Source organism: Pseudorasbora parva, chromosome 6 (genome assembly GCF_024679245.1).
Source record: "Pseudorasbora parva isolate DD20220531a chromosome 6, ASM2467924v1, whole genome shotgun sequence".
Lineage (NCBI taxonomy): Eukaryota > Metazoa > Chordata > Actinopteri > Cypriniformes > Gobionidae > Pseudorasbora > Pseudorasbora parva.
The window spans coordinates 31,924,923-31,943,781 of NC_090177.1; the positions used below are offsets into that span (position 1 = coordinate 31,924,923).

The window sequence follows — 18,859 nt, forward strand, 5'->3', positions numbered from 1 at the left end:
AGACTTGTGACTTTAGCTGTAGAAAATGTAAATGAGTAAGTAAATGAGTAAGTAATGAGTAATAGGCACGGAGCTTTCTAAATGTATCACTCACCCCTTGGATCTTTAAACACTTGAGGAAGTGTTCTATTGTTCGCCAAAACAAACCATCCCGCCCCAAACTCACGCCATTGGTTGAGGGCTAACTCAAATACTTGGTCTTTCTGAGAGATTTTCCAGCAGAGCTCATTGTGTGATTGCAGGTCGTCAGGATGACAGCTCTAGTCCTCTGCGCGGTTTTATTGTTTCTGTCTGGATGCTTGAGCTCAACAGAAGCTGCTACAGGACTAAACACAGGTAAGAACATACATATGTGTTTTTTTTTGTTGTTGTTGTTTTTTTTTACAGTTAAACAACATAAATATAAAATGTTGTATTTTCCTGTTTTTACAACAAATGATACAATATAACATGGGGAGCTTATTATAATTTATAAAATTCAGTAAAAGTCTGAGTTTTCTGACAGATACAATTGGTTGCAACTCTTGTTATACACTTTTTTTATATTTGACACTAAATAAATATGTATGTGAATAAGTTTGAGACATATTGCAAAACCACTTACAGATGCTAAAACAAACTATTATACCCTGGTCTCTCCTAATGATGCTGTTTAGTGAAATTTTATTTTATTTTATTTTATTTTATTTTATTTTATTTTATTTTATTTTATTTTATTTTATTTTATTTTATTAGATTAGATTAGATTAGATTAGATTAGATTAGATTAGATTAGATTATTATCATACTCCGGGGCTGTTGAATGTATGAATATGATTGGTTGATGAACGTTTGAATTAGTTTTAGTCTTGACCGCATTACATGTCCATATCACTTCGCCAAAAGATTTCAGTTCTTTACAACATACAACAGCAAAAAAAGCACACACACACACACACACACACACGCACGCACGCACGCACGCACGCACGCACACACACACACTCGAATAAAACATTTAAAGTAAGAAAGACTAAAATAGTTTTTTTCTTGTAAAACATATTCCAATAATGGGTACAACTTGCACAAAAAAATGTTACACTAAAAATGTATTTAGCATTCAGTGATGTGTGTTCTCTGTCATGTGTCTGTACAGGAGGATGGTGTCCACGCGGACGTTATACAGAAGAAGAGTGTACTTGGATACGTTTTGTGTCATGTGCTGATGACAGTGACTGTGCCAAGAATGAGAAATGCTGCTACAATGGATGTGGACTTCAGTGTATGGCTCCAGCTCCAGGTATTATATTATATTATATTATATTATATTATATTATATTATATTATATTATATTATATTATATTATATTATATTATATTATATTATATTATATTATATTATATTATATTATATTATTGGGCTTGAATCTGATTGACTGAATCCAAGTCGTGCAGTTATTTTTAGGGAAACACAGCAAATGTAATTCCAGACAGACACTGCATTATAATTCCATATGACTCAACCAAATGATTTCAGTCATTTTAAATGTCTTTACAGCCTTTACGGCCATCTTTACAAAAAATGTTTGATACCAATACAATACCACTACTGTCGCTGCAATATATATTTTTTTTTAAACATTAAAGGATTAGTTCACTTTAGAATTAAACTTTCCTGATAATTAACTCACTCCATGTCATCCAAGATGTTCATGTCAAGTTTTTTTGAGGAAAACATTCAATGATTTTTCACCATATAATGGACTTAAATGGAAACCAACGAGTTGAAGGTCTAAATCAATACAGTTTCAAAGGAAGAGCTCGATTTTTGTGTTCTGGTTTTGCACAATGTATGACGTCATCACATTGGAAAGATCATGAACGTGGAAGTAGCAATCCAGTGTTAAAGCGAACGTGCAAAGACTAAATCAAACGTCTTTTACAAAAATAAAGATAAAACAGCGATGTCTTGAGTTTTTCGGCACTGGGTTGGTACTTCCACCTACGCCACAGGCTTGACCTTTCCGACATGATGACATCATACGCCGTGAAGGAACAGACGCGGTCACGCTCATCTCATTTTCTCACCACTCCTTTTTTTGTTGTGAAACATATTACAAACTTACAAAAGTACAACTTACAAAATAAAATTCTGTGAAAAATTCATTCAGCATTCAGTAATATGTTTTCTCTGTCATGTCAGTAAAGCCAGGAGTGTGTCCACGTGGACAATTTGATCGAGAATTTTGTGCCAGGGCACGTTTCCGTTGGATGTGTGACTATGACAGTGACTGTGCCAAGAATGAGAAATGCTGCCACAATGGATGTGTACTTGATTGTATGGCTCCAGTTAAAGGTATTTATTATGATATTTTGTGTTTTTTTCTATTGGCCCAGTCTGCTACCGGTAATTTAACAAAAAAGACTGTATGTTTGAAAGGAGCTTATGTGTCATGCAAAGAAAGGTTTGAAATTCAAACTATAGTCTCACATAGCCAGATCTATTAGCCTGACGTGTCATACTCAGATTCTAGTCAGATTATGAGTCTGATACTGCTCCATTGGACTGTGATTATGGGATGCGTTTCAACCGAACCAGGAAAAAAAAATGCCGCTGCACTCAATTGGATAGTCCTACAACCAATCAAAGTAACGTAAGTAACGATCTTTGCTGGTGTTGTAAAAATAATTCAAGGATACAGACTACTTACCAACTTTATCATACATTTTGAGAGAAATATGCAGGTGAATGCATATACGAACAAGTTCTCCGTTTAGGATTTGAACGAAGTCACCCCAAACGCTCTTTGGTGACGTGGATGATTACGTTACTGTTGATCATCTGTCTATCATCGTATAAAGCCCACCCTAACAATTTGATTGGTCCGAACGGCTCTGGATCGAGCATAGTTGCTCCACAACGGATCAAGTCCAGACCGAACTTCCCGAACTCCAATATTGTGGGCAAGTTTGGCTGGCATCCAGGCTACTAAAAGGAATCAAAAGTTATTTTTTTCAATGTTTTTAACCTTTGTAACCTTGTGAACAGTGCTTTAAGATTTTCAGGCCTAACAGACAGGAAATATAACGTTATCAAACACTTCACAGTCTTCACTGTGTAAATTATAAGTTCAATATAGATTAATTCTTAAAGGTTAAAGCTACAAATATTATTCAGTCAACAGCAGTGAGTGGTTTTCTCTTTTTCTTTTGTTCTTTGATTATCATTAATGGCAAACAGCAGCAAGTTTATTAGCAGAATAATTAATCTGATGTCCTCATCTTTACCTTAAATGCTAAAAACATTTCAACCTCAATTGCCACTGACACACACCATTTTCTTATCGTATTTCCATTCATTTAAGACTGCATTCGCTTTTGTGTTTTATAACGCTTGAATGTTTTTTAAAGAATACGCATGAGACTGTGATCATATATTGTACATCTAGCCAAAGGATGACAAGAAATGTTTTTGTTAATTTTGATAGCCCTAATATTATATTATATTATATTATATTATATTATATTATATTATAATACACTTGAATCTGTTGAATGTTTTAAGGTATGCAGTAATGTTCAGGGAAATGAAGAAGCAGAAAGATGGAAATAGTTATTTCTTGTAAAACATATTCCAATAATATATATGTACAATACCATATTTGTTTTTTACACTGAAAAATGTATTCAGCATTCAGTGATATGTTTTCTCTGTCTCGTCTGTATAGCAGTAAAGCCAGGAGTGTGTCCACAAAAATTTTATACACAAGAAATTTGTCAGCGGATACGTTTTGCATTGTGTGCCGATGACAGTAACTGTGAAAAGAATGAGATATGTTGCCACAATGGATGTGGACTTCAGTGCATGGCTCCAATTTAAGGTATTAATAATATATATATATATATATATATATATATATATATATATATATAATATATATATATATATATATATATTACACACACAAAATGAATTAATAAAGATGAGTAATATATAGGAAGCAAGAGTGTTTTGTGCTGTACATTTCACGCTTAATGCCACTAATTCTGAATCTCTATCCATGCAGTCTATGTACACAACTGAAGAACTGAAGAGGACTCCAATGTGTGCCGAATTCTGTTCCCATAATGTTCAGTGCCCTGCTGGACAGAAATGTTTGCATAATGATACTTGAGTTCTTCTACTTAAATCAATTCAGTGCTTCATTTATTTTTCTTGTAGGCTTAACATTTGTATGCTTTTGTAACACTTTAGCCAAAAGGAGTTTGTTGAAATAACATAAGCATATGAACATGGCTAGATTGCTAACTAAATATAATTACCCCATGACCTATAAGCTGGAGTGGTCAAAAACATATTTTTCATACTAGAGAGTGTGGGGCAGTGGGGTGTTACCTTTGCAATGTACCTAATCTATAAAAACTGTTGTATTCCGGTGAGATTCTCTGTGATTTAAATGAGGTCCTCCTTGCTGTGATTAAAGCATTATCAAAGGCATTGTTTGGAGTCTGTCTGATTACTGCTCTACACTAGAGATCTTACTTCTTTTCCCAAGTGATAGTGCTGAAGTGAAACACTAGATACCTGTGGAACAAGTGGAGAGAAGTCTAGTAGAGTAAAAATATTTGGGTGTCTAGAAGTATGGTTCTAGAAGGTGTGTAGGGGAATCCCCCCCCCCCCCCCCCTCAGAAAAACACAGAACATTTTTGCAGATTTATTAAAAAAGAAAAACTGAAATATTGCATGGTCCTAAGTATTTAGACCCTTTGCTGTGACACTCATATATTTAACTCAGGTGCTGTCCACTTTTTCTGATCATCCTTGAGATATTGTTTACGTACATGGTTATTTTTAAAAACGGAGACATTTCCCTTTGCGCCCTTCATTTACACGTAAATGGAGAATTCGCCTCTAAAAATGAGTCTTTCTAAAAACTCTGGCCAGATTTTGAAAATCTTAGTTTGCACATTTGTATGTTAACCGAGACAAACGGGTGTTTAGGCAGCAAACTTCACAGTATGCGCCAGAGCTCGCATCTATGTCAAAAGTGCAAACTATGTTTACATTTGATTATGAAAGCGTTCAGAGTAGCAGTCATATTTATGTTGGTACAAACTCTTCTTGTGTTTTTGCATTTGCAAATATGGCTGCTCCATTATGTCGAGGAGCAGTGAAGAATGAGTGTTTGGAGGTCAGCAATTTTGCAACAATTTCTCCCTCCAAAATGAAAAAAAAACACACCACGTCACCACCAGCACCGCTGGGATCCTGATTGGCTTAAGTGTGCTTGCGCTTCTCATTAAACAGCCACCTACAGGTTTGGCATGCTCTTGGCGGCATATATAAATGGGTACGTGTGCACAATGTTATTTTTGAAACCAGAGAGGTTGAAATTGTCCATTTATGAAAATAGCCGCCCACGTGTAAACACAGACTTAGATAGTTCTACACCTTCGTTTGAGTCCAGCTGTTTGATTATACTGATTGGACTTGATAAGGAAAGCCACACACCTGTCTTTATAAGACCTTACAGCTCACAGTGCATGTCAGACCAAATGAGAATCATGAGGTCAAAGGAACTGCCTGAAGAGCTCAGAGACAGAAGATTACAAAAGGTAACTGCACTTAAGGTTCCTAAGAGCACAGTGGCCTCCATAATCCTTAAATGGAAGATGTTTGGTCAAGGTCAGAACCCTTCCTAGAGCTGGCCGTCCAGCCAAACTGAGTTATCGGGGGAGAAGTGGTACTTATAGAGGTGTAAGTGTGACGAGAGAGATGACTGCTCTACGGCTGACTGATGTTTCAGCTTAATGATGTTACTTTTCCCCTCTGATTTGTAACGTTTTTCAGAGTGTTTTCTTTCCCTTTCCCCCCTCACTCTTTTACATGTATGGGAAGAGAGTATACTTTTGTGCGAACTCTTATAAAGACTCGTGGGACTACCAGTTCATTTGACCCGTGTCTTTCTTCTTGCGTCCTGTTTTCTTCTGTTTTTCACCTGGGCAGATGCCGAAGCCCTCTGGCAGACGTTACAACTGTACAAATGCAATGATGTGGAAGTTTCAAATTTCAATATTTTATTCAGACATTGATGACATAGCAAATGTTTAAACTGAGAAAATTTATAATTTTAAGGGAAAATAAGTTGATTTTAAGTTTCATGGCATCAACACATCTCAGAAAAGTTGGAACAAGGCCATGTTTACCACTGTGTGGCATCCCCTCTTCTTTTTATAACTGTTTGCAAACATCTGGGGACTGAGGAGACAAGTTGCTCAAGTTTAGGAATAGAAGTGTTAATTCTTGTCTAATACATGCTTCTAGTTTTTCAACTGTCTTAGGTCTTCTTTCTTCCTCTTTATTTCTATGGGTAAAATATATGGACTGCAGGCTGGCCATTTCAGTACCCGGATCCTTCTTCTACACAGCCATTATGTTACCCATGCCACACACACTCATGTAACCCCATACCATCAGAGATGCAGGATTCTGAACTGAGCGCTGATAACATAACTTGTCCTCTTTAGTCTGGATGGCATGGCAATTCCTGTGCTTCTGGATCATGTTTAGATATGTCTCTTTTTTACCTATAGTGATTTAGCTGGTAATGGCGAAGGGCACGGTGGATTGTGTTCACGACGATATTTTCTGGAAGTATTCCTGAGCCCAATTTTCCATTACAGTAGCATTCCTGTATGTGATGCAGTGCCGTCTAAGGGCTTGAGGTCACAGGCATCCAGTATGGTTTTCCAGCCTTGACACTTATCCACTATTTTTCGCCGCAGCATTGGGGGAATTGGTGATCCTCTGCTCATCTTGATTGAGAAACGCTGAGAGGCTCTATCCTCAGCTCCTAGTATCAAAGGCGATGCTGAAAAGGTTTTGATTCAGTGTAAATGAATGCAAACTTTAAGATTTACACCTTGCCTGTGATACTGCTGTTATTTCTTGACTACTGATGTCCGCCGTAATTAGTCAGTCTGACTAATCCAGCTCTGTCTGTGCGTGCAACGAGTAAGATATGTTTGTGGATCCGCGCATGCATTCATTGACTTTGTGAGTCGATCCTATATGGTCTCAAAATCCAAATGAATCAAATAGGATTGACTCACAAGTCAATGAATGCATGCGCAGCACCGTTTCCACAAATGCACATTTAACTCGTTGCACGCACAGATTAATCATCTTAATACTAAAATCATCTTGAAGGGGGGATTCTGAAATCCACTGACGCTTCAATATACCTGTATATATTTATATCCTAATTAACTTAATAATCAAAACCTTAATTAATATTTATCTTCCTATATTACCTATATTATTATAATGATTCTTTCCAGTTATGATTTTGCTTTGTTTCTTGGTTTCTAAAGTGTGTATTTGGTCTCTGAGGAGTGACTGAGGGTCTGGCCTAGGGATGTGTGATGTGTCACTAAACACTGGCAACAAGGTCATGTGTTTGGATTTTGGAGGTATCACACACCCCTAACATGTCAGGAGTGCAGCAACAGGGATTGCTCACTTAGCCCGGCTTCCAGAGATGAAATATGGATTTGTCTTTCATTTAATTTATTATATTTTATTCCTTTTATATTTCCTTTTACTGAAACACTAAAGACTCAAGATGAATATTGCCTGTACTATTGTGTGTCCCTCTCACTGAAAGAAAGCACATGCTATCAGTATGTTTTGGTAAGAACTGGCTAGAACTGGAGCTTAATCAGCTCCAACCTTGGAGAGACTGTGTATCTGTGTATGTGCGCAATATTCAATGTTCAGATCAGAATGGTGTACAATGGGCACCCTAAGAGATGGGTGGACTTGTTGTTTTGGGGAAGCTGGCGCCTGCTCCAGATCTGGAAGGTCACTATGGGCCTAATTCTGGGGTGAAAGCATCAACAAGTGACACGTCTATGGAAATGTGCATCAGATTAACTGACATGAGTGGAAATTTACCATGACTGTGCATTGTCTCTGAGCCAATCAGAACCATCCACATTGTAGTAATGACGTGGATAAGACCTTGAAAACGGTATAACTGTTGGGACAATTGTATGTACGATAGGGCAAGGCAACGAGACGGTGAGAGAAGGAGCGTGGCCTACGAACTCCTTGTGAGACTTGAAGCTGGCTTCTGCTTTTGAAACTGCAAACTATTCTTGAGTAAATTTTTCTTTTAATTAATTGCAATCCTGACTCTGTCTTCATTTCTTCACTACTGGTCCTTGGTCATAAGCTGTTTACCCCTAACAATGTCATAAAATTGAACACCTCACAAAAAACGACGCACGAAAAAATAAATAAAGAGTTGCACGAGTCAGAATTCGGGTAAAAATCGGACGCAATTCACAGTGTACAAAACAATACAAATATGATACGGTTTGGTGAAAAACAAACTGAAACTCAATGTATAAAGATTATCCTGGCCGTTGGTTGTGTACGAGGGCGTTCACGTGACTATTATTAACATTGCAGTTCACTCTGACTCGCTCAGGAGAAGCACACAAGTTGTAGCCAGCTGAAGTCAGCCCCGCCCACAATTTTTTTAGGTCGGGTAGTTCGGTCTGGCCTTGCTCCATAGAGGAGTTTCTCCAACAGAAACAATATGCCATATTTTGCAATATGCCATCACATCACTCTCTGGAGAGGAGAGGGGGTCCTCTCCTCTCCAGTCCTCTCCTCCACGACCAACCATCAGCTCCACATCCACCGTTGACTTAATGAGTATGACTTGATCCCGACCATAATTTAAAAGTGCTGAAGTTTGTTTAATAAAAGTGGCAAGGCAAAATAGAAACGACACACGTAAACATCATTGTCAGACGGCCTGCCACACACAACAGTGCCATCTTTAGTCTTTTCTGATGGACCAACACCAGCAGCTGACATGGCACCCCAGACCATCACTGACTGTGGGTACTTGACACTGGACTTCAGGCATTTTGGCATTTCCTTCTCCCCAGTCTTCCTCCAGACTCTGGCACCTTGAGTTCCGAATGACATGCAAAATTTGCTTTCATCTGAAAAAAGGTCTGGAATCGGTCCTTCTCCACAATCTTCCTCAGGGTCCGGTCACCTCATCTCGTTATGCAGCGTTTTTTGCCACACTTTTTCCTTCCCACAGACTTCCCACTGAGGTGCCTTGATACAGCACTCTGGGAACAGCCTATTCGTTCAGAAATTTCTTTCTGTGTCTTACCCTCTCACTTGAGGGTGTCAATGATGGCCTTTTGGACAGCAGTCGGGTCGGCAGTCTTACCCATGATTGTGGTTTTGAGTAATGAACCAGGCTGGGAGTTTTTAAAAGCCCCAGGAATCTTTTGCAGGTGTTTAGAGTTAATTAATTGATTCAGATGAATAGGTTAATAGCTCGTTTAGAGAACCTTTTCATGATATGCTAATTTTTTGAGATAGGAATTTTGGGTTTTCATGAGCTGTATGCCAAAATCATCAGTATTAAAACAATAAAAGACCTGAAATATTTCAGTTGGTGTGCAATGAATCTAAAATATATGAAAGTTAAATTTGTATCATTAGATTACGGAAAATAATGAACTTTTATCACATATGCTAATTTTTGGAGAAGGGCCTGCATTCTAAATTCTTCATTAACCCTGTATTCTTTAGATAAATATTGAAATGCATGTACATTCTACATGATTTAAATAATAATAATAGCCTACATTTTTATTTATTTAAAACTGATAGACTAAATTTATGGTAGGAGTTCTTTGTTTTTTATTTATTTATTATTTTTATATTATTTTTTTATAATAATATGAAACACAGAATGACAACATTACATGCCAGGAAGCAGGAAAATAATATACCTTTTAAAAAGATTCATTACATCTTTCTTATTGGAAGACTGAATTTTAACTCTTCCAGAAAGGCTTACAATTACAAAATTTACATGTATCTATTCTTTGTTAATCCACACACTCGTTTGTGTACTCGTCATATCCTTTGAGGATAATGAATGTGCTCACATTCACAGAAATGTACCCAATTGATTTGGACTTGCTTTAACATGTTGAATAATATGGGACAGATAGATTGATCGTAAGCCTCACCAGTGGAGAAATAAGACCAAACATCAGCATTGATTCAGTGTTTGTCTTTTCAACACTGAAAAGCATGGTATTGTCAACATTGATCCAATATTACTTAGCATTGAAATTTCAACCTCAACTAAAATGATGATTCTGATGGAATTTCTACATTGAGTCAATGTCACAATGCAATCTTGGATGTGCCGTACTCCATTGGTGGAGGGGTGAGATCTCACTGTTGTTTAACAAGGAACTAGTGTTGTCCAGTGAAGGGTGAGGGTTTTTAATGCTGTCTGTTGGTATTTTGAAGGTGGTTACATTTCAATTGGTTTTAGTCTCCAATGTTCATCGCACATTCATAAGTGTTGGAATTACAGCTCTTTACCTGTAGTTAGAAGCAATTATTTATTTTTGAATGACATGTTAACTTAATATATACTTATCTTGAGCAAAATAAGCAAGATGATGTTCAATACCATTAACATTTGTGCCTCCAGGGCTTGGGGAGAAGATAATTCGGTGGGTAAACTCCTCTACAAGCTCCGGTCACCCAGGAATCACCACTACAACCAGGCTGATAAGGAAATGATTCTGATGGGACTCGTTACAAGCAGATGTTGCTGACTTCGTCAATGCTTGCCACACATGCGCATCAGCAAAGATCCCAAAACAGCTCCCAGCAGGTCTGTTACAACCACTACCCATCCCTCAACCTCCATGGTTGCACATACTTATTGACTTTGTTACTGATCTATCGCCATCTCAAGGTAATACCACCATACTAACTGTGACTGAGTGGTTGTCCAAAGGATGTTGACTAATCCCTCTGCCTAAGCTACCCACAGCCTTCGAACTGCTGAACACCTGCTCCAATACGTATTTAGATATTATGGGCTTCCAGACGATATTGTCTCGGACTGAGGACTTCAGTTCATGTCAAGGGTATGGTCAGCTTTCTTCAAATTGTTAAATGTTAATATAAGCCTCACCTCTGGTAACCACCCACAGTCTAATGGACAAACTGAACGCCTAAATCATGAGATATCCAAATTCCTCAGAATGTACTGCCAGCAGAACCAAACGGACTGGAGTCGCTTCCTTCCCTGGGGAGAGTATGCACAGAACTCTATCCTCCAACCCGCTACCAAGTTAACGCCCTCCTGACTATACACCAGGACAGTGGGTGTGGTTATCCACTCCGGGTCTATGATTACGGCTTCCATGCAGGAAGCTCAGTCCCAGGTATGTGGGTCCATTCGAAATAGTCAAACAGATTAACACTAGGGTTGGGCATCGAAAACCGGTTCTAACTTGGAACCGTTTAAAAAATAACAATTCCATTGTAATCGTTTAGAAAAAAAAAAAAATTTGGTTCCGATCTTCGGTTCCAAGCGCGCAACTTTTGGTTTCCATGGCCACCTGATTTCCGGTGCTTGCGCACCCGCTTGATCTAGTCATGGAAGCCCGGTAAGCGGCTCTGATGTGTGGATTTATATCACTTTTAAAAAGCCTGGGTCGGCACAGTGCAACTAGTGTTGTCAAAAATATCGATACTGAAATATCTGAAAAGATACGATAGCCTGCTCAGCTTACACAATCGATCCCAGCTGCTCTCCTCTCCTCTCCTCTCTGACCGACAGCGAGTTGACGCGCAGCCGCATATTCTCATTCAGCCGGCTAACCTCTGAACACGACGGACGTGCGTTCTGCTGGACTTTTCCTTATGACAGCGTGTTAGTGTTAGTGTGTGTGATCGGTCTGAATTTCGCGCGGGATTGCACATAATTCTACGAATCCCTCAGATTTCAAGATCACATCTGAAGCGCACACACACACATAGCCTACCGTAATAAAGCCGCCCCTGACATACAAGTGCAAATATTCGCTTCTTTTTACAGCTTATTATTGGTCAAATACACTCAAACAAATTCTCAGTGCACATTTTGAACAGTATGGAAACACAGTCGTAAACAATTCAGGAAAAAAAATGAAGAATGAGTAACAGGAGCAGTGTTCAGGATCCATGAGTGCGGCAGTTCTTAAAGGGACAGCAGTCATTTGTTATTTAAAGTCAAACTACAAAAAGACAAACGATCACACTGCTCTTGACTGATAAACTAGTCTAACTTTAATGGTTTTATATGAAACTATTTAATTTTTTGCAAAAACATTATCCAATGTTATTTTAAATTTATTTAGCCACTTTGCGTTTTTTTATTCCGTTTCTTACCTGAATGTTAGATCTACCTGAAAAAATAAAGCAGTCTATTTCATTTATATCTTTTATTCTATTGTATTTATTTGTGCTATTTTTTGTAATATGTATCTTTGTTTATTCAATTTACCATTCAAAATCAAGATTACTGGTGCTGTGTGTAAACTATTGCAACACAATTACCCCATTGTAAAAAATACATTGAGTTAACAAATATTTGTGAGATAATTTTAATAGTAATTGATCAATGTTTATATATGAGAAAAAGCTTAAAAGCTTTATCATATAAAGTGATCTCTTCAGAAGAAATGTTTGATTGCCTAGACTTTCAAAAGACGGACAAAAAAAATAATATATAAAAAATATCTAATTGACAGTATATGCAGCGTTTTTCCCCCTGTGGTATTGAAAATAGCATTGAATATCGATGTGACATGTTTTGACTCCACCCCTCAAAGAATCGGAATCGAGAATCGAAAAGAACCAGAATCGAAAGTAAGAATCGGAATCGGAATCAGAATCGTTCAAATCAAAACGATGCCCAACCCTAATTAACACAGTGTCATATCATTTAGAATTACCTGCCACTTACCACACTTACACTCCCACCTTTCATGTGACTCTGTTAAAACCGGCTGATGGTCCGGCTGATGGTCCTTTTGTGTAGCAAAAGTCCCATGAAGCAGGCCCCCCATCGATGATCGTGGATGGAAAGGAGGCGTTTTCCGTGAGGAAGTTGCTAGATTCCAGACGCCAGGCAGATACAGTATCTGGGCGATTGGGAGGGGTACGGCCCGGAGGAGAGGTCTTGGGTCAACTCGAAGGACATTCTGGACCCCAACTTAATCAATGACTTTTATAGGACCCACCTGGAGAAACCGGCCCCACGACTCCGAAGAAGACCTCGGTGACAATGTACTAACTCACTTTTACGGACTTTATTTCCCATAATCCCACAATGCGGGACTGATTACCATCCACCTGTTTCTCATAATCTGGCCTATTTATTCTCTGAGCACACACACACACACACACACACACACACACACACACACACACACACACACACACACACACACACACACACACACACACACACACACACACACACACACACTGTTTGCTGCCTGCCCTGACCCTTGCCTGGTATGACTAAGATTTAGGCCTTGCCTGTGATACTGTTGTTATTTCTTGACTACTGACCTCTGCCTGTTATTTCTGTGAGTTTGTGTATTTCCAATTAACTGCAAATGGATCCCAGCCTACCTGAGTCCTCGTTACATGATGACACCCCAAGTAATTTAAAAAAAAATTCTATATGTAAAGCATTTTGAATTTCCCCTTTTGGATGAAATGTGCTATATAAACAAACTCGCCTTGCCTTGCCCTTCCCTTTACTGCATTGCCTAACATTTTGTGCACAAACTGTTAAGTAACAATATCTTTGCATGTTGCAATCGCTAAGTTGCAATTACTTTGCCTGTTCCTTCCTTGAAGATTGGTTTATAAAGAGCCATTTGATTTTGTAAAACAATCTTCCTCATTACATGTGCATTACATTTACCTAAACAAGTTGCCTGGCAGGTTTATAATGTTGATACTAGAATTGTAAGTATGGGTGCATCATTCAGATTGCACAAATCATTTATCCTCTTAAACTCCGTGGACCATGTACGGGGGGGGGGGGGGGGGTATTACAGCTTAGACAACATATACTTACATGTTTATCACTTTTAGCATTGTTTTATGTAACTTTAAAGGGTTTCCTGTAAAATGACACCAACATTTTGAACCTAAACCTTTCAGCATATGTGTGTATGGGAGGCTTTTCAATTTGGGTAGGCCAAATCCAGGCGGAAATCCCAAAAAATGGCCCTGAGTGTAAGAGATTATTTCTCAAAATCCAAATGGTCACAATTTCCTTCATTATCAGCATAGTTCAACGAGTGTATGTTTGCTGAATCATAGCTCCAATTAACATTCACAAGCAGCATCACAAAGTTGTGTTGAATGAATGTAACTACACTGTAAAAAAATATTTAGAAAAAAAGTTATGTGATTGCCTTAAAATTTTGAGTTCATTGAAATTAAAATTTTGAGTTAATACAATTAATTTTTTTTTTGAGATTCGTCAACCTTTATTAAAATATTATTAAAATATTTTGTAAGCATATTGGGTAATTGTGTGTTTTATTTCTGATGACGCAGTGAAACATGCCAAATAGTGCTATTTTCATGCTTTATCATTTTTTTATGTGGTTCAGATACAATAATATTTTGAGTTTCTATTTATTAAACCCATTTAGGTAACACTTTACTTGAAGGGGTGTACATAAGACTAACATGACACCTTCATAATAATGGCATGACACGTGTCATGAATATGAAGGAGTTTTTATTGATGTTTATGAGAACTGTCAGTGTCATTCGCTCAATTATGTATTTTTTAATGCAAAGATGACATTATGTGAGTTGTCTTAGTTATGACAAATTGATATAAACCAATACATCATAACCAGTCATTACCAGTTCTTCATTTCTGTGGAGACTGTAGTGTTTTGTTTTGTCCCGAGATGGAACCACAAGTCGTTGAATGAAAGCTGTGCTGTTCTACATGTCCAGATTTATAGTGGTTCTCTCCTCGATATATGATCAATCGTCTAAGGAAAATGACATACGATTGTAAATTGATATGGCTAAGTTATAGCTCACGTCGTTAGTGCTTCTGAGGTGGTAAAAACACGTTTTTTTTTCCCCTGGCGAAATAGCAAACATACAATCAAACATAATACAGTGAAAGATAATCTTTAAAGTCTATTTTTAAAACATTTATCGGTTAACATTGGGCAATGTCACTCTGGCTCCGTCCCGCTGGCCTGTGGTGTTCCCCAGGGCTCTATTCTGGCTCCCGTTCTGTTTTCTATTTATATGCTTCCAATTGGATCTATCTTTCGAAAGTATGGTATTAGTTACCATTGTTATGCAGACGACACACAAATATATCTCCCTATAAACCATGCAAATAATTTAGACACACTGACAGCTTGCCTTGATAACATTAAAGCATGGATGTCTTTAAATTTTTTAAGTCTAAATGAGAGCAAAACGGAGGTTGTGGTGTTTGCCTACTCTGTTGACAAAAACTTTTTAAAATTAAATCTGAGTGTGCTGGCGCCCTTTGTTAAACCATACCTGAAAAATGTGGGTGTTACGCTTGACAGTGCCTTAAAGCTTGATAGGCAGGTAAATCAAGTTGTTAAGTCAAGTTTTTATCATCTGCGTGTTCTGGTTAAAACAAAGTCGTTTCTCTCTTTTAATAACTTTGAAAGAGTTATTCATGCTTTTATCACCACTAGACTATTGCAATTCAATCAAACCAATCGCATGGACGAACGCATTCGAAAAGGCGTTTCGCAGTCAACATCCTGAACGGTACAGGGATCGGTTCAGGACGCGAAGGTCCAGGATCGGTCATAACCCACCGGATTTCTTCGGTACAATGAAGTAAGGGCTGTAGAAGCCGGACTTCATCTCGGCTGGAGGGACGAGCTCGACCGCACCCTTCGCCAGTAGGGTCGCGATCTCCGCACGCATGACTGGGGCATTGGACCCCACCACGGTGTACCCCCCGGAAGCGGGGAGGAGCTCGCGTGAACTGAATCGCGTAGCTGAGCCGGATGGTCCGTGCGACCCAGCGGGACAGTCCCGGCAGCTGTAGCCACGCTCCCAGGGAGTGTACCAACGGGGTCATGCGGAGCACCGGCGTACCCTCGGTGGGGCAGCGAGGCAGTGTTACCGGCCCGGACTCGGGTGGCGTAGCGGCCCGGTGTCGGGGCGGCGGTAACAGCTGCGCCCTGACAGAGGAGACCAGGGAAGGACTCGCGTTCCACTGGGGTCTGCTCTGAGAGGGGGCTGGCGACAGAGAGGGACGAGAGCGGCGTGGCCCGGGGGCGGCGCACACTGCCGTCACCGGTCTCTGTGTGCTCAGAGATGGGTATGTCAGTTCTTTCTTTAACCACATTAGGGTGCTGCCACCCCGGGGGGCGGCAGCGGAACGAAAGATTCTCCCCCGGCCCTCCACCAGGGGAAGGAGCGGCCCTGCTGCCGTCTCCTGGAAAGAACTGCCCATCTCTGAGCTGTCCGCGTCAGGAGCGCCGCTTGGCCTGGCGTTTAGCAGGCCGCGGGGCTGGCGCGGACTGGGGCGGCTTCTTGCGGCGCGCTCCGCGGCGCGGGTGAAGGCTGCTGCTGTGGCCGCGCGGGAGCGGGGGGGACCGCAGGAGGCCGCCCTCGGCGGCGAGGCAGCTGAGGCGACTGTGCCGGCGGCGCTTGGGGTGCAGCAGCCGGCCGCCGGGGCAGTATGTGCTTGATAGCCTCAGTCTGCTTCTGGGCGGCCGAGAACTGTTGGGCGAAGCTCTCGACCGCACCGCCGAATAGCCCAGCCTGGGATATGGGGGCGTCGAGGAAACGAGTCCGCTCGGCGTCCCGCATATCGGCCAGGTTGAGCCATAAATGTCTCTCCTGGACCACGCATGTGGACATCACCCGGCCCAGGGAGCGTGCGGTAACCTTCGTCGCCCGGAGAGCGATGTCGGTCGCGGCACGCAGCTCATCTCTGAGCCCTGGGTCGGCTCCACCCTCGTGCATGTCGCACAGCAACTTGGCCTGGTAGGCCTGGAGGGTTTCCATGGCATGCAAAGAGGCGGCAGCCTGCCCCGCAGCTCTGTAGGTCTTCGACACCATTGAAGATGTGAATCTACAGGCCTTGGAGGGGTGCTTAGGATCGCCGCGCCAGGGGGAGGCGCTCTGGGGACACAGTTGCATCGCCACAGAACGCTCCACCGGGGGGACCCCAGTGTACCCTCTAGCCACCGCCCCATCGAGGGCAGAGAAGGCGGAAGAGGTTGCCAAACGCTCGCGGGAAGACACGGGGGCCCTCCACGAGTGCGCAACCTCCTCATGCACCTCCGGGAAGAAAGGAATTGGGGGCACGGCAGGACGGCTGTCCTGACGTGGCGCACCCAAAAACCAATCATCGAGCCGCGAACGCTCCGGCCGGGGTGGCAGCTCCGGGTCCGACTCGGACAATGCTGGCGCGCCCGGAGGCGGCAGCACAGCTGAATCCTCATCCTCGGAGGACTCTAGCCCACCTTGTGATGCGGTCACCGACATCTCGTCCTCCTCTGGAGCGCCGAACGAAACCCGCGGACCGGCCGAGACTGAGGCCGCGGGCTCCATCACAACGCTCGCGGGTACCGGTGCAACAGAGGGGGGTGTGGGCCAAGGCATGAGCGTCGGAGCTGTGTTCCACACCATCACCCTCAGGTCACCCTGGCCACCAGCCGAAGAGACGCCCCGTGGACCGGATGAGACCGAGGCCGTGGAAACGTCAGATCGGGGGGTGACGGAGGGGACTCTCACGCAGTGAGAACATGACTCATCCACAAGCGCCGCCTGAGCATGCTGGAAGCCCAAGCATGCCAGACAGTGCAAGTGCCCATCAGAAGAGTGTACAGACCGGCCACACCCAGAAGCACACGGGCGAGACATCCTGAAAAGGACGTGCCACGTGTGAGCTCTTTTGTGAGAGGATTAACCTCGCAGTCGATGCCGAAGCGCCCAGGGGACCACACACCAACTGGAAACCAATCGTCTGACCAGCAGGCAGGAAGTATGTGACCGCTGGAACGCGCCGAACACCAACACCGACTGGAAGATCCTGATCGTCTCGAAGAACTGACTTAACTCAGAAGGCTTATAGGAGTGAAAGGTATGTAACCCTTGGCTCCGAAGCATTAAAACATAATGCGATGATGCCAGCTACTTCCTTATATACCCACGTGGGTAGGCGGAGTTACGCATGCAAATCTCGCATGCCCATGGCATTGGCACTGCCATTGGGCGCTTTCTAGTCTCGGAGATGACAGGCTTCTAAGCGAAACCCCCATTCGTCAGTCACTGACGTTACGTCGGAGTGACTGAACGAAAGGGAACTAGTGTTGTCCAGTGAAGGGTGAGGGTTTTTAATGCTGCCTGTTGGTATTTTGAAGGTGGTTACATTTCAATTGGTTTTAGTCTCCAATGTTCATCGCACATTCATAAGTGTTGGAATTACAGCTCTTTACCTGTAGTTAGAAGCAATTATTTATTTTTGAATGACATGTTAACTTAATATATACTTATCTTGAGCAAAATAAGCAAGATGATGTTCAATACCATTAACATTTGTGCCTCCAGGGCTTGGGGAGAAGATAATTCGGTGGGTAAACTCTACAAGCTCCGGTCACCCAGGAATCACCACTACAACCAGGCTGATAAGGAAATGATTCTGATGGGACTCGTTACAAGCAGATGTTGCTGACTTCGTCAATGCTTGCCACACATGCGCGTCAGCAAAGATCCCAAAACAGCTCCCAGCCGGTCTGTTACAACCACTACCCATCCCTCAACGTCCATGGTTGCACATACTTATTGACTTTGTTACTGATCTATCGCCATCTCAAGGTAATACCACCATACTAACTGTGACTGAGCGGTTGTCCAAAGGATGTTGACTAATCCCTCTCTCTAAGCTACCCACAGCCTTCGAAACTGCTGAACACCTGCTCCAATACG

The 18,859-nt window shown here is 41.5% G+C and overlaps 1 protein-coding gene across 3 annotated transcripts; it reads left to right on the plus strand.

Annotated features, from left to right (window-relative positions):
* Nucleotides 1–208: 208 nt before the first annotated feature.
* Nucleotides 209–4,477, plus strand: LOC137078892 (WAP four-disulfide core domain protein 2-like). 3 transcript variants are annotated; one of them, XM_067446688.1, is made up of 5 exons: nucleotides 209–336; nucleotides 1,136–1,279; nucleotides 2,183–2,335; nucleotides 3,708–3,860; nucleotides 4,047–4,477. In XM_067446688.1, the coding sequence occupies exons 1-4, from the start codon at nucleotides 252–254 to the stop codon at nucleotides 3,857–3,859; spliced, it is 534 nt and encodes a 177-aa protein (XP_067302789.1). In that variant the 5' UTR covers nucleotides 209–251; the 3' UTR covers nucleotide 3,860; nucleotides 4,047–4,477. The 3 variants fall into 3 exon arrangements, with proteins under 3 accessions (XP_067302789.1, XP_067302791.1, XP_067302792.1); XM_067446690.1 differs by having other exon boundaries at nucleotides 3,711–3,860; XM_067446691.1 differs by lacking the exon at nucleotides 3,708–3,860.
* The last annotated feature ends 14,382 nt before the right edge of the window (nucleotides 4,478–18,859 follow it).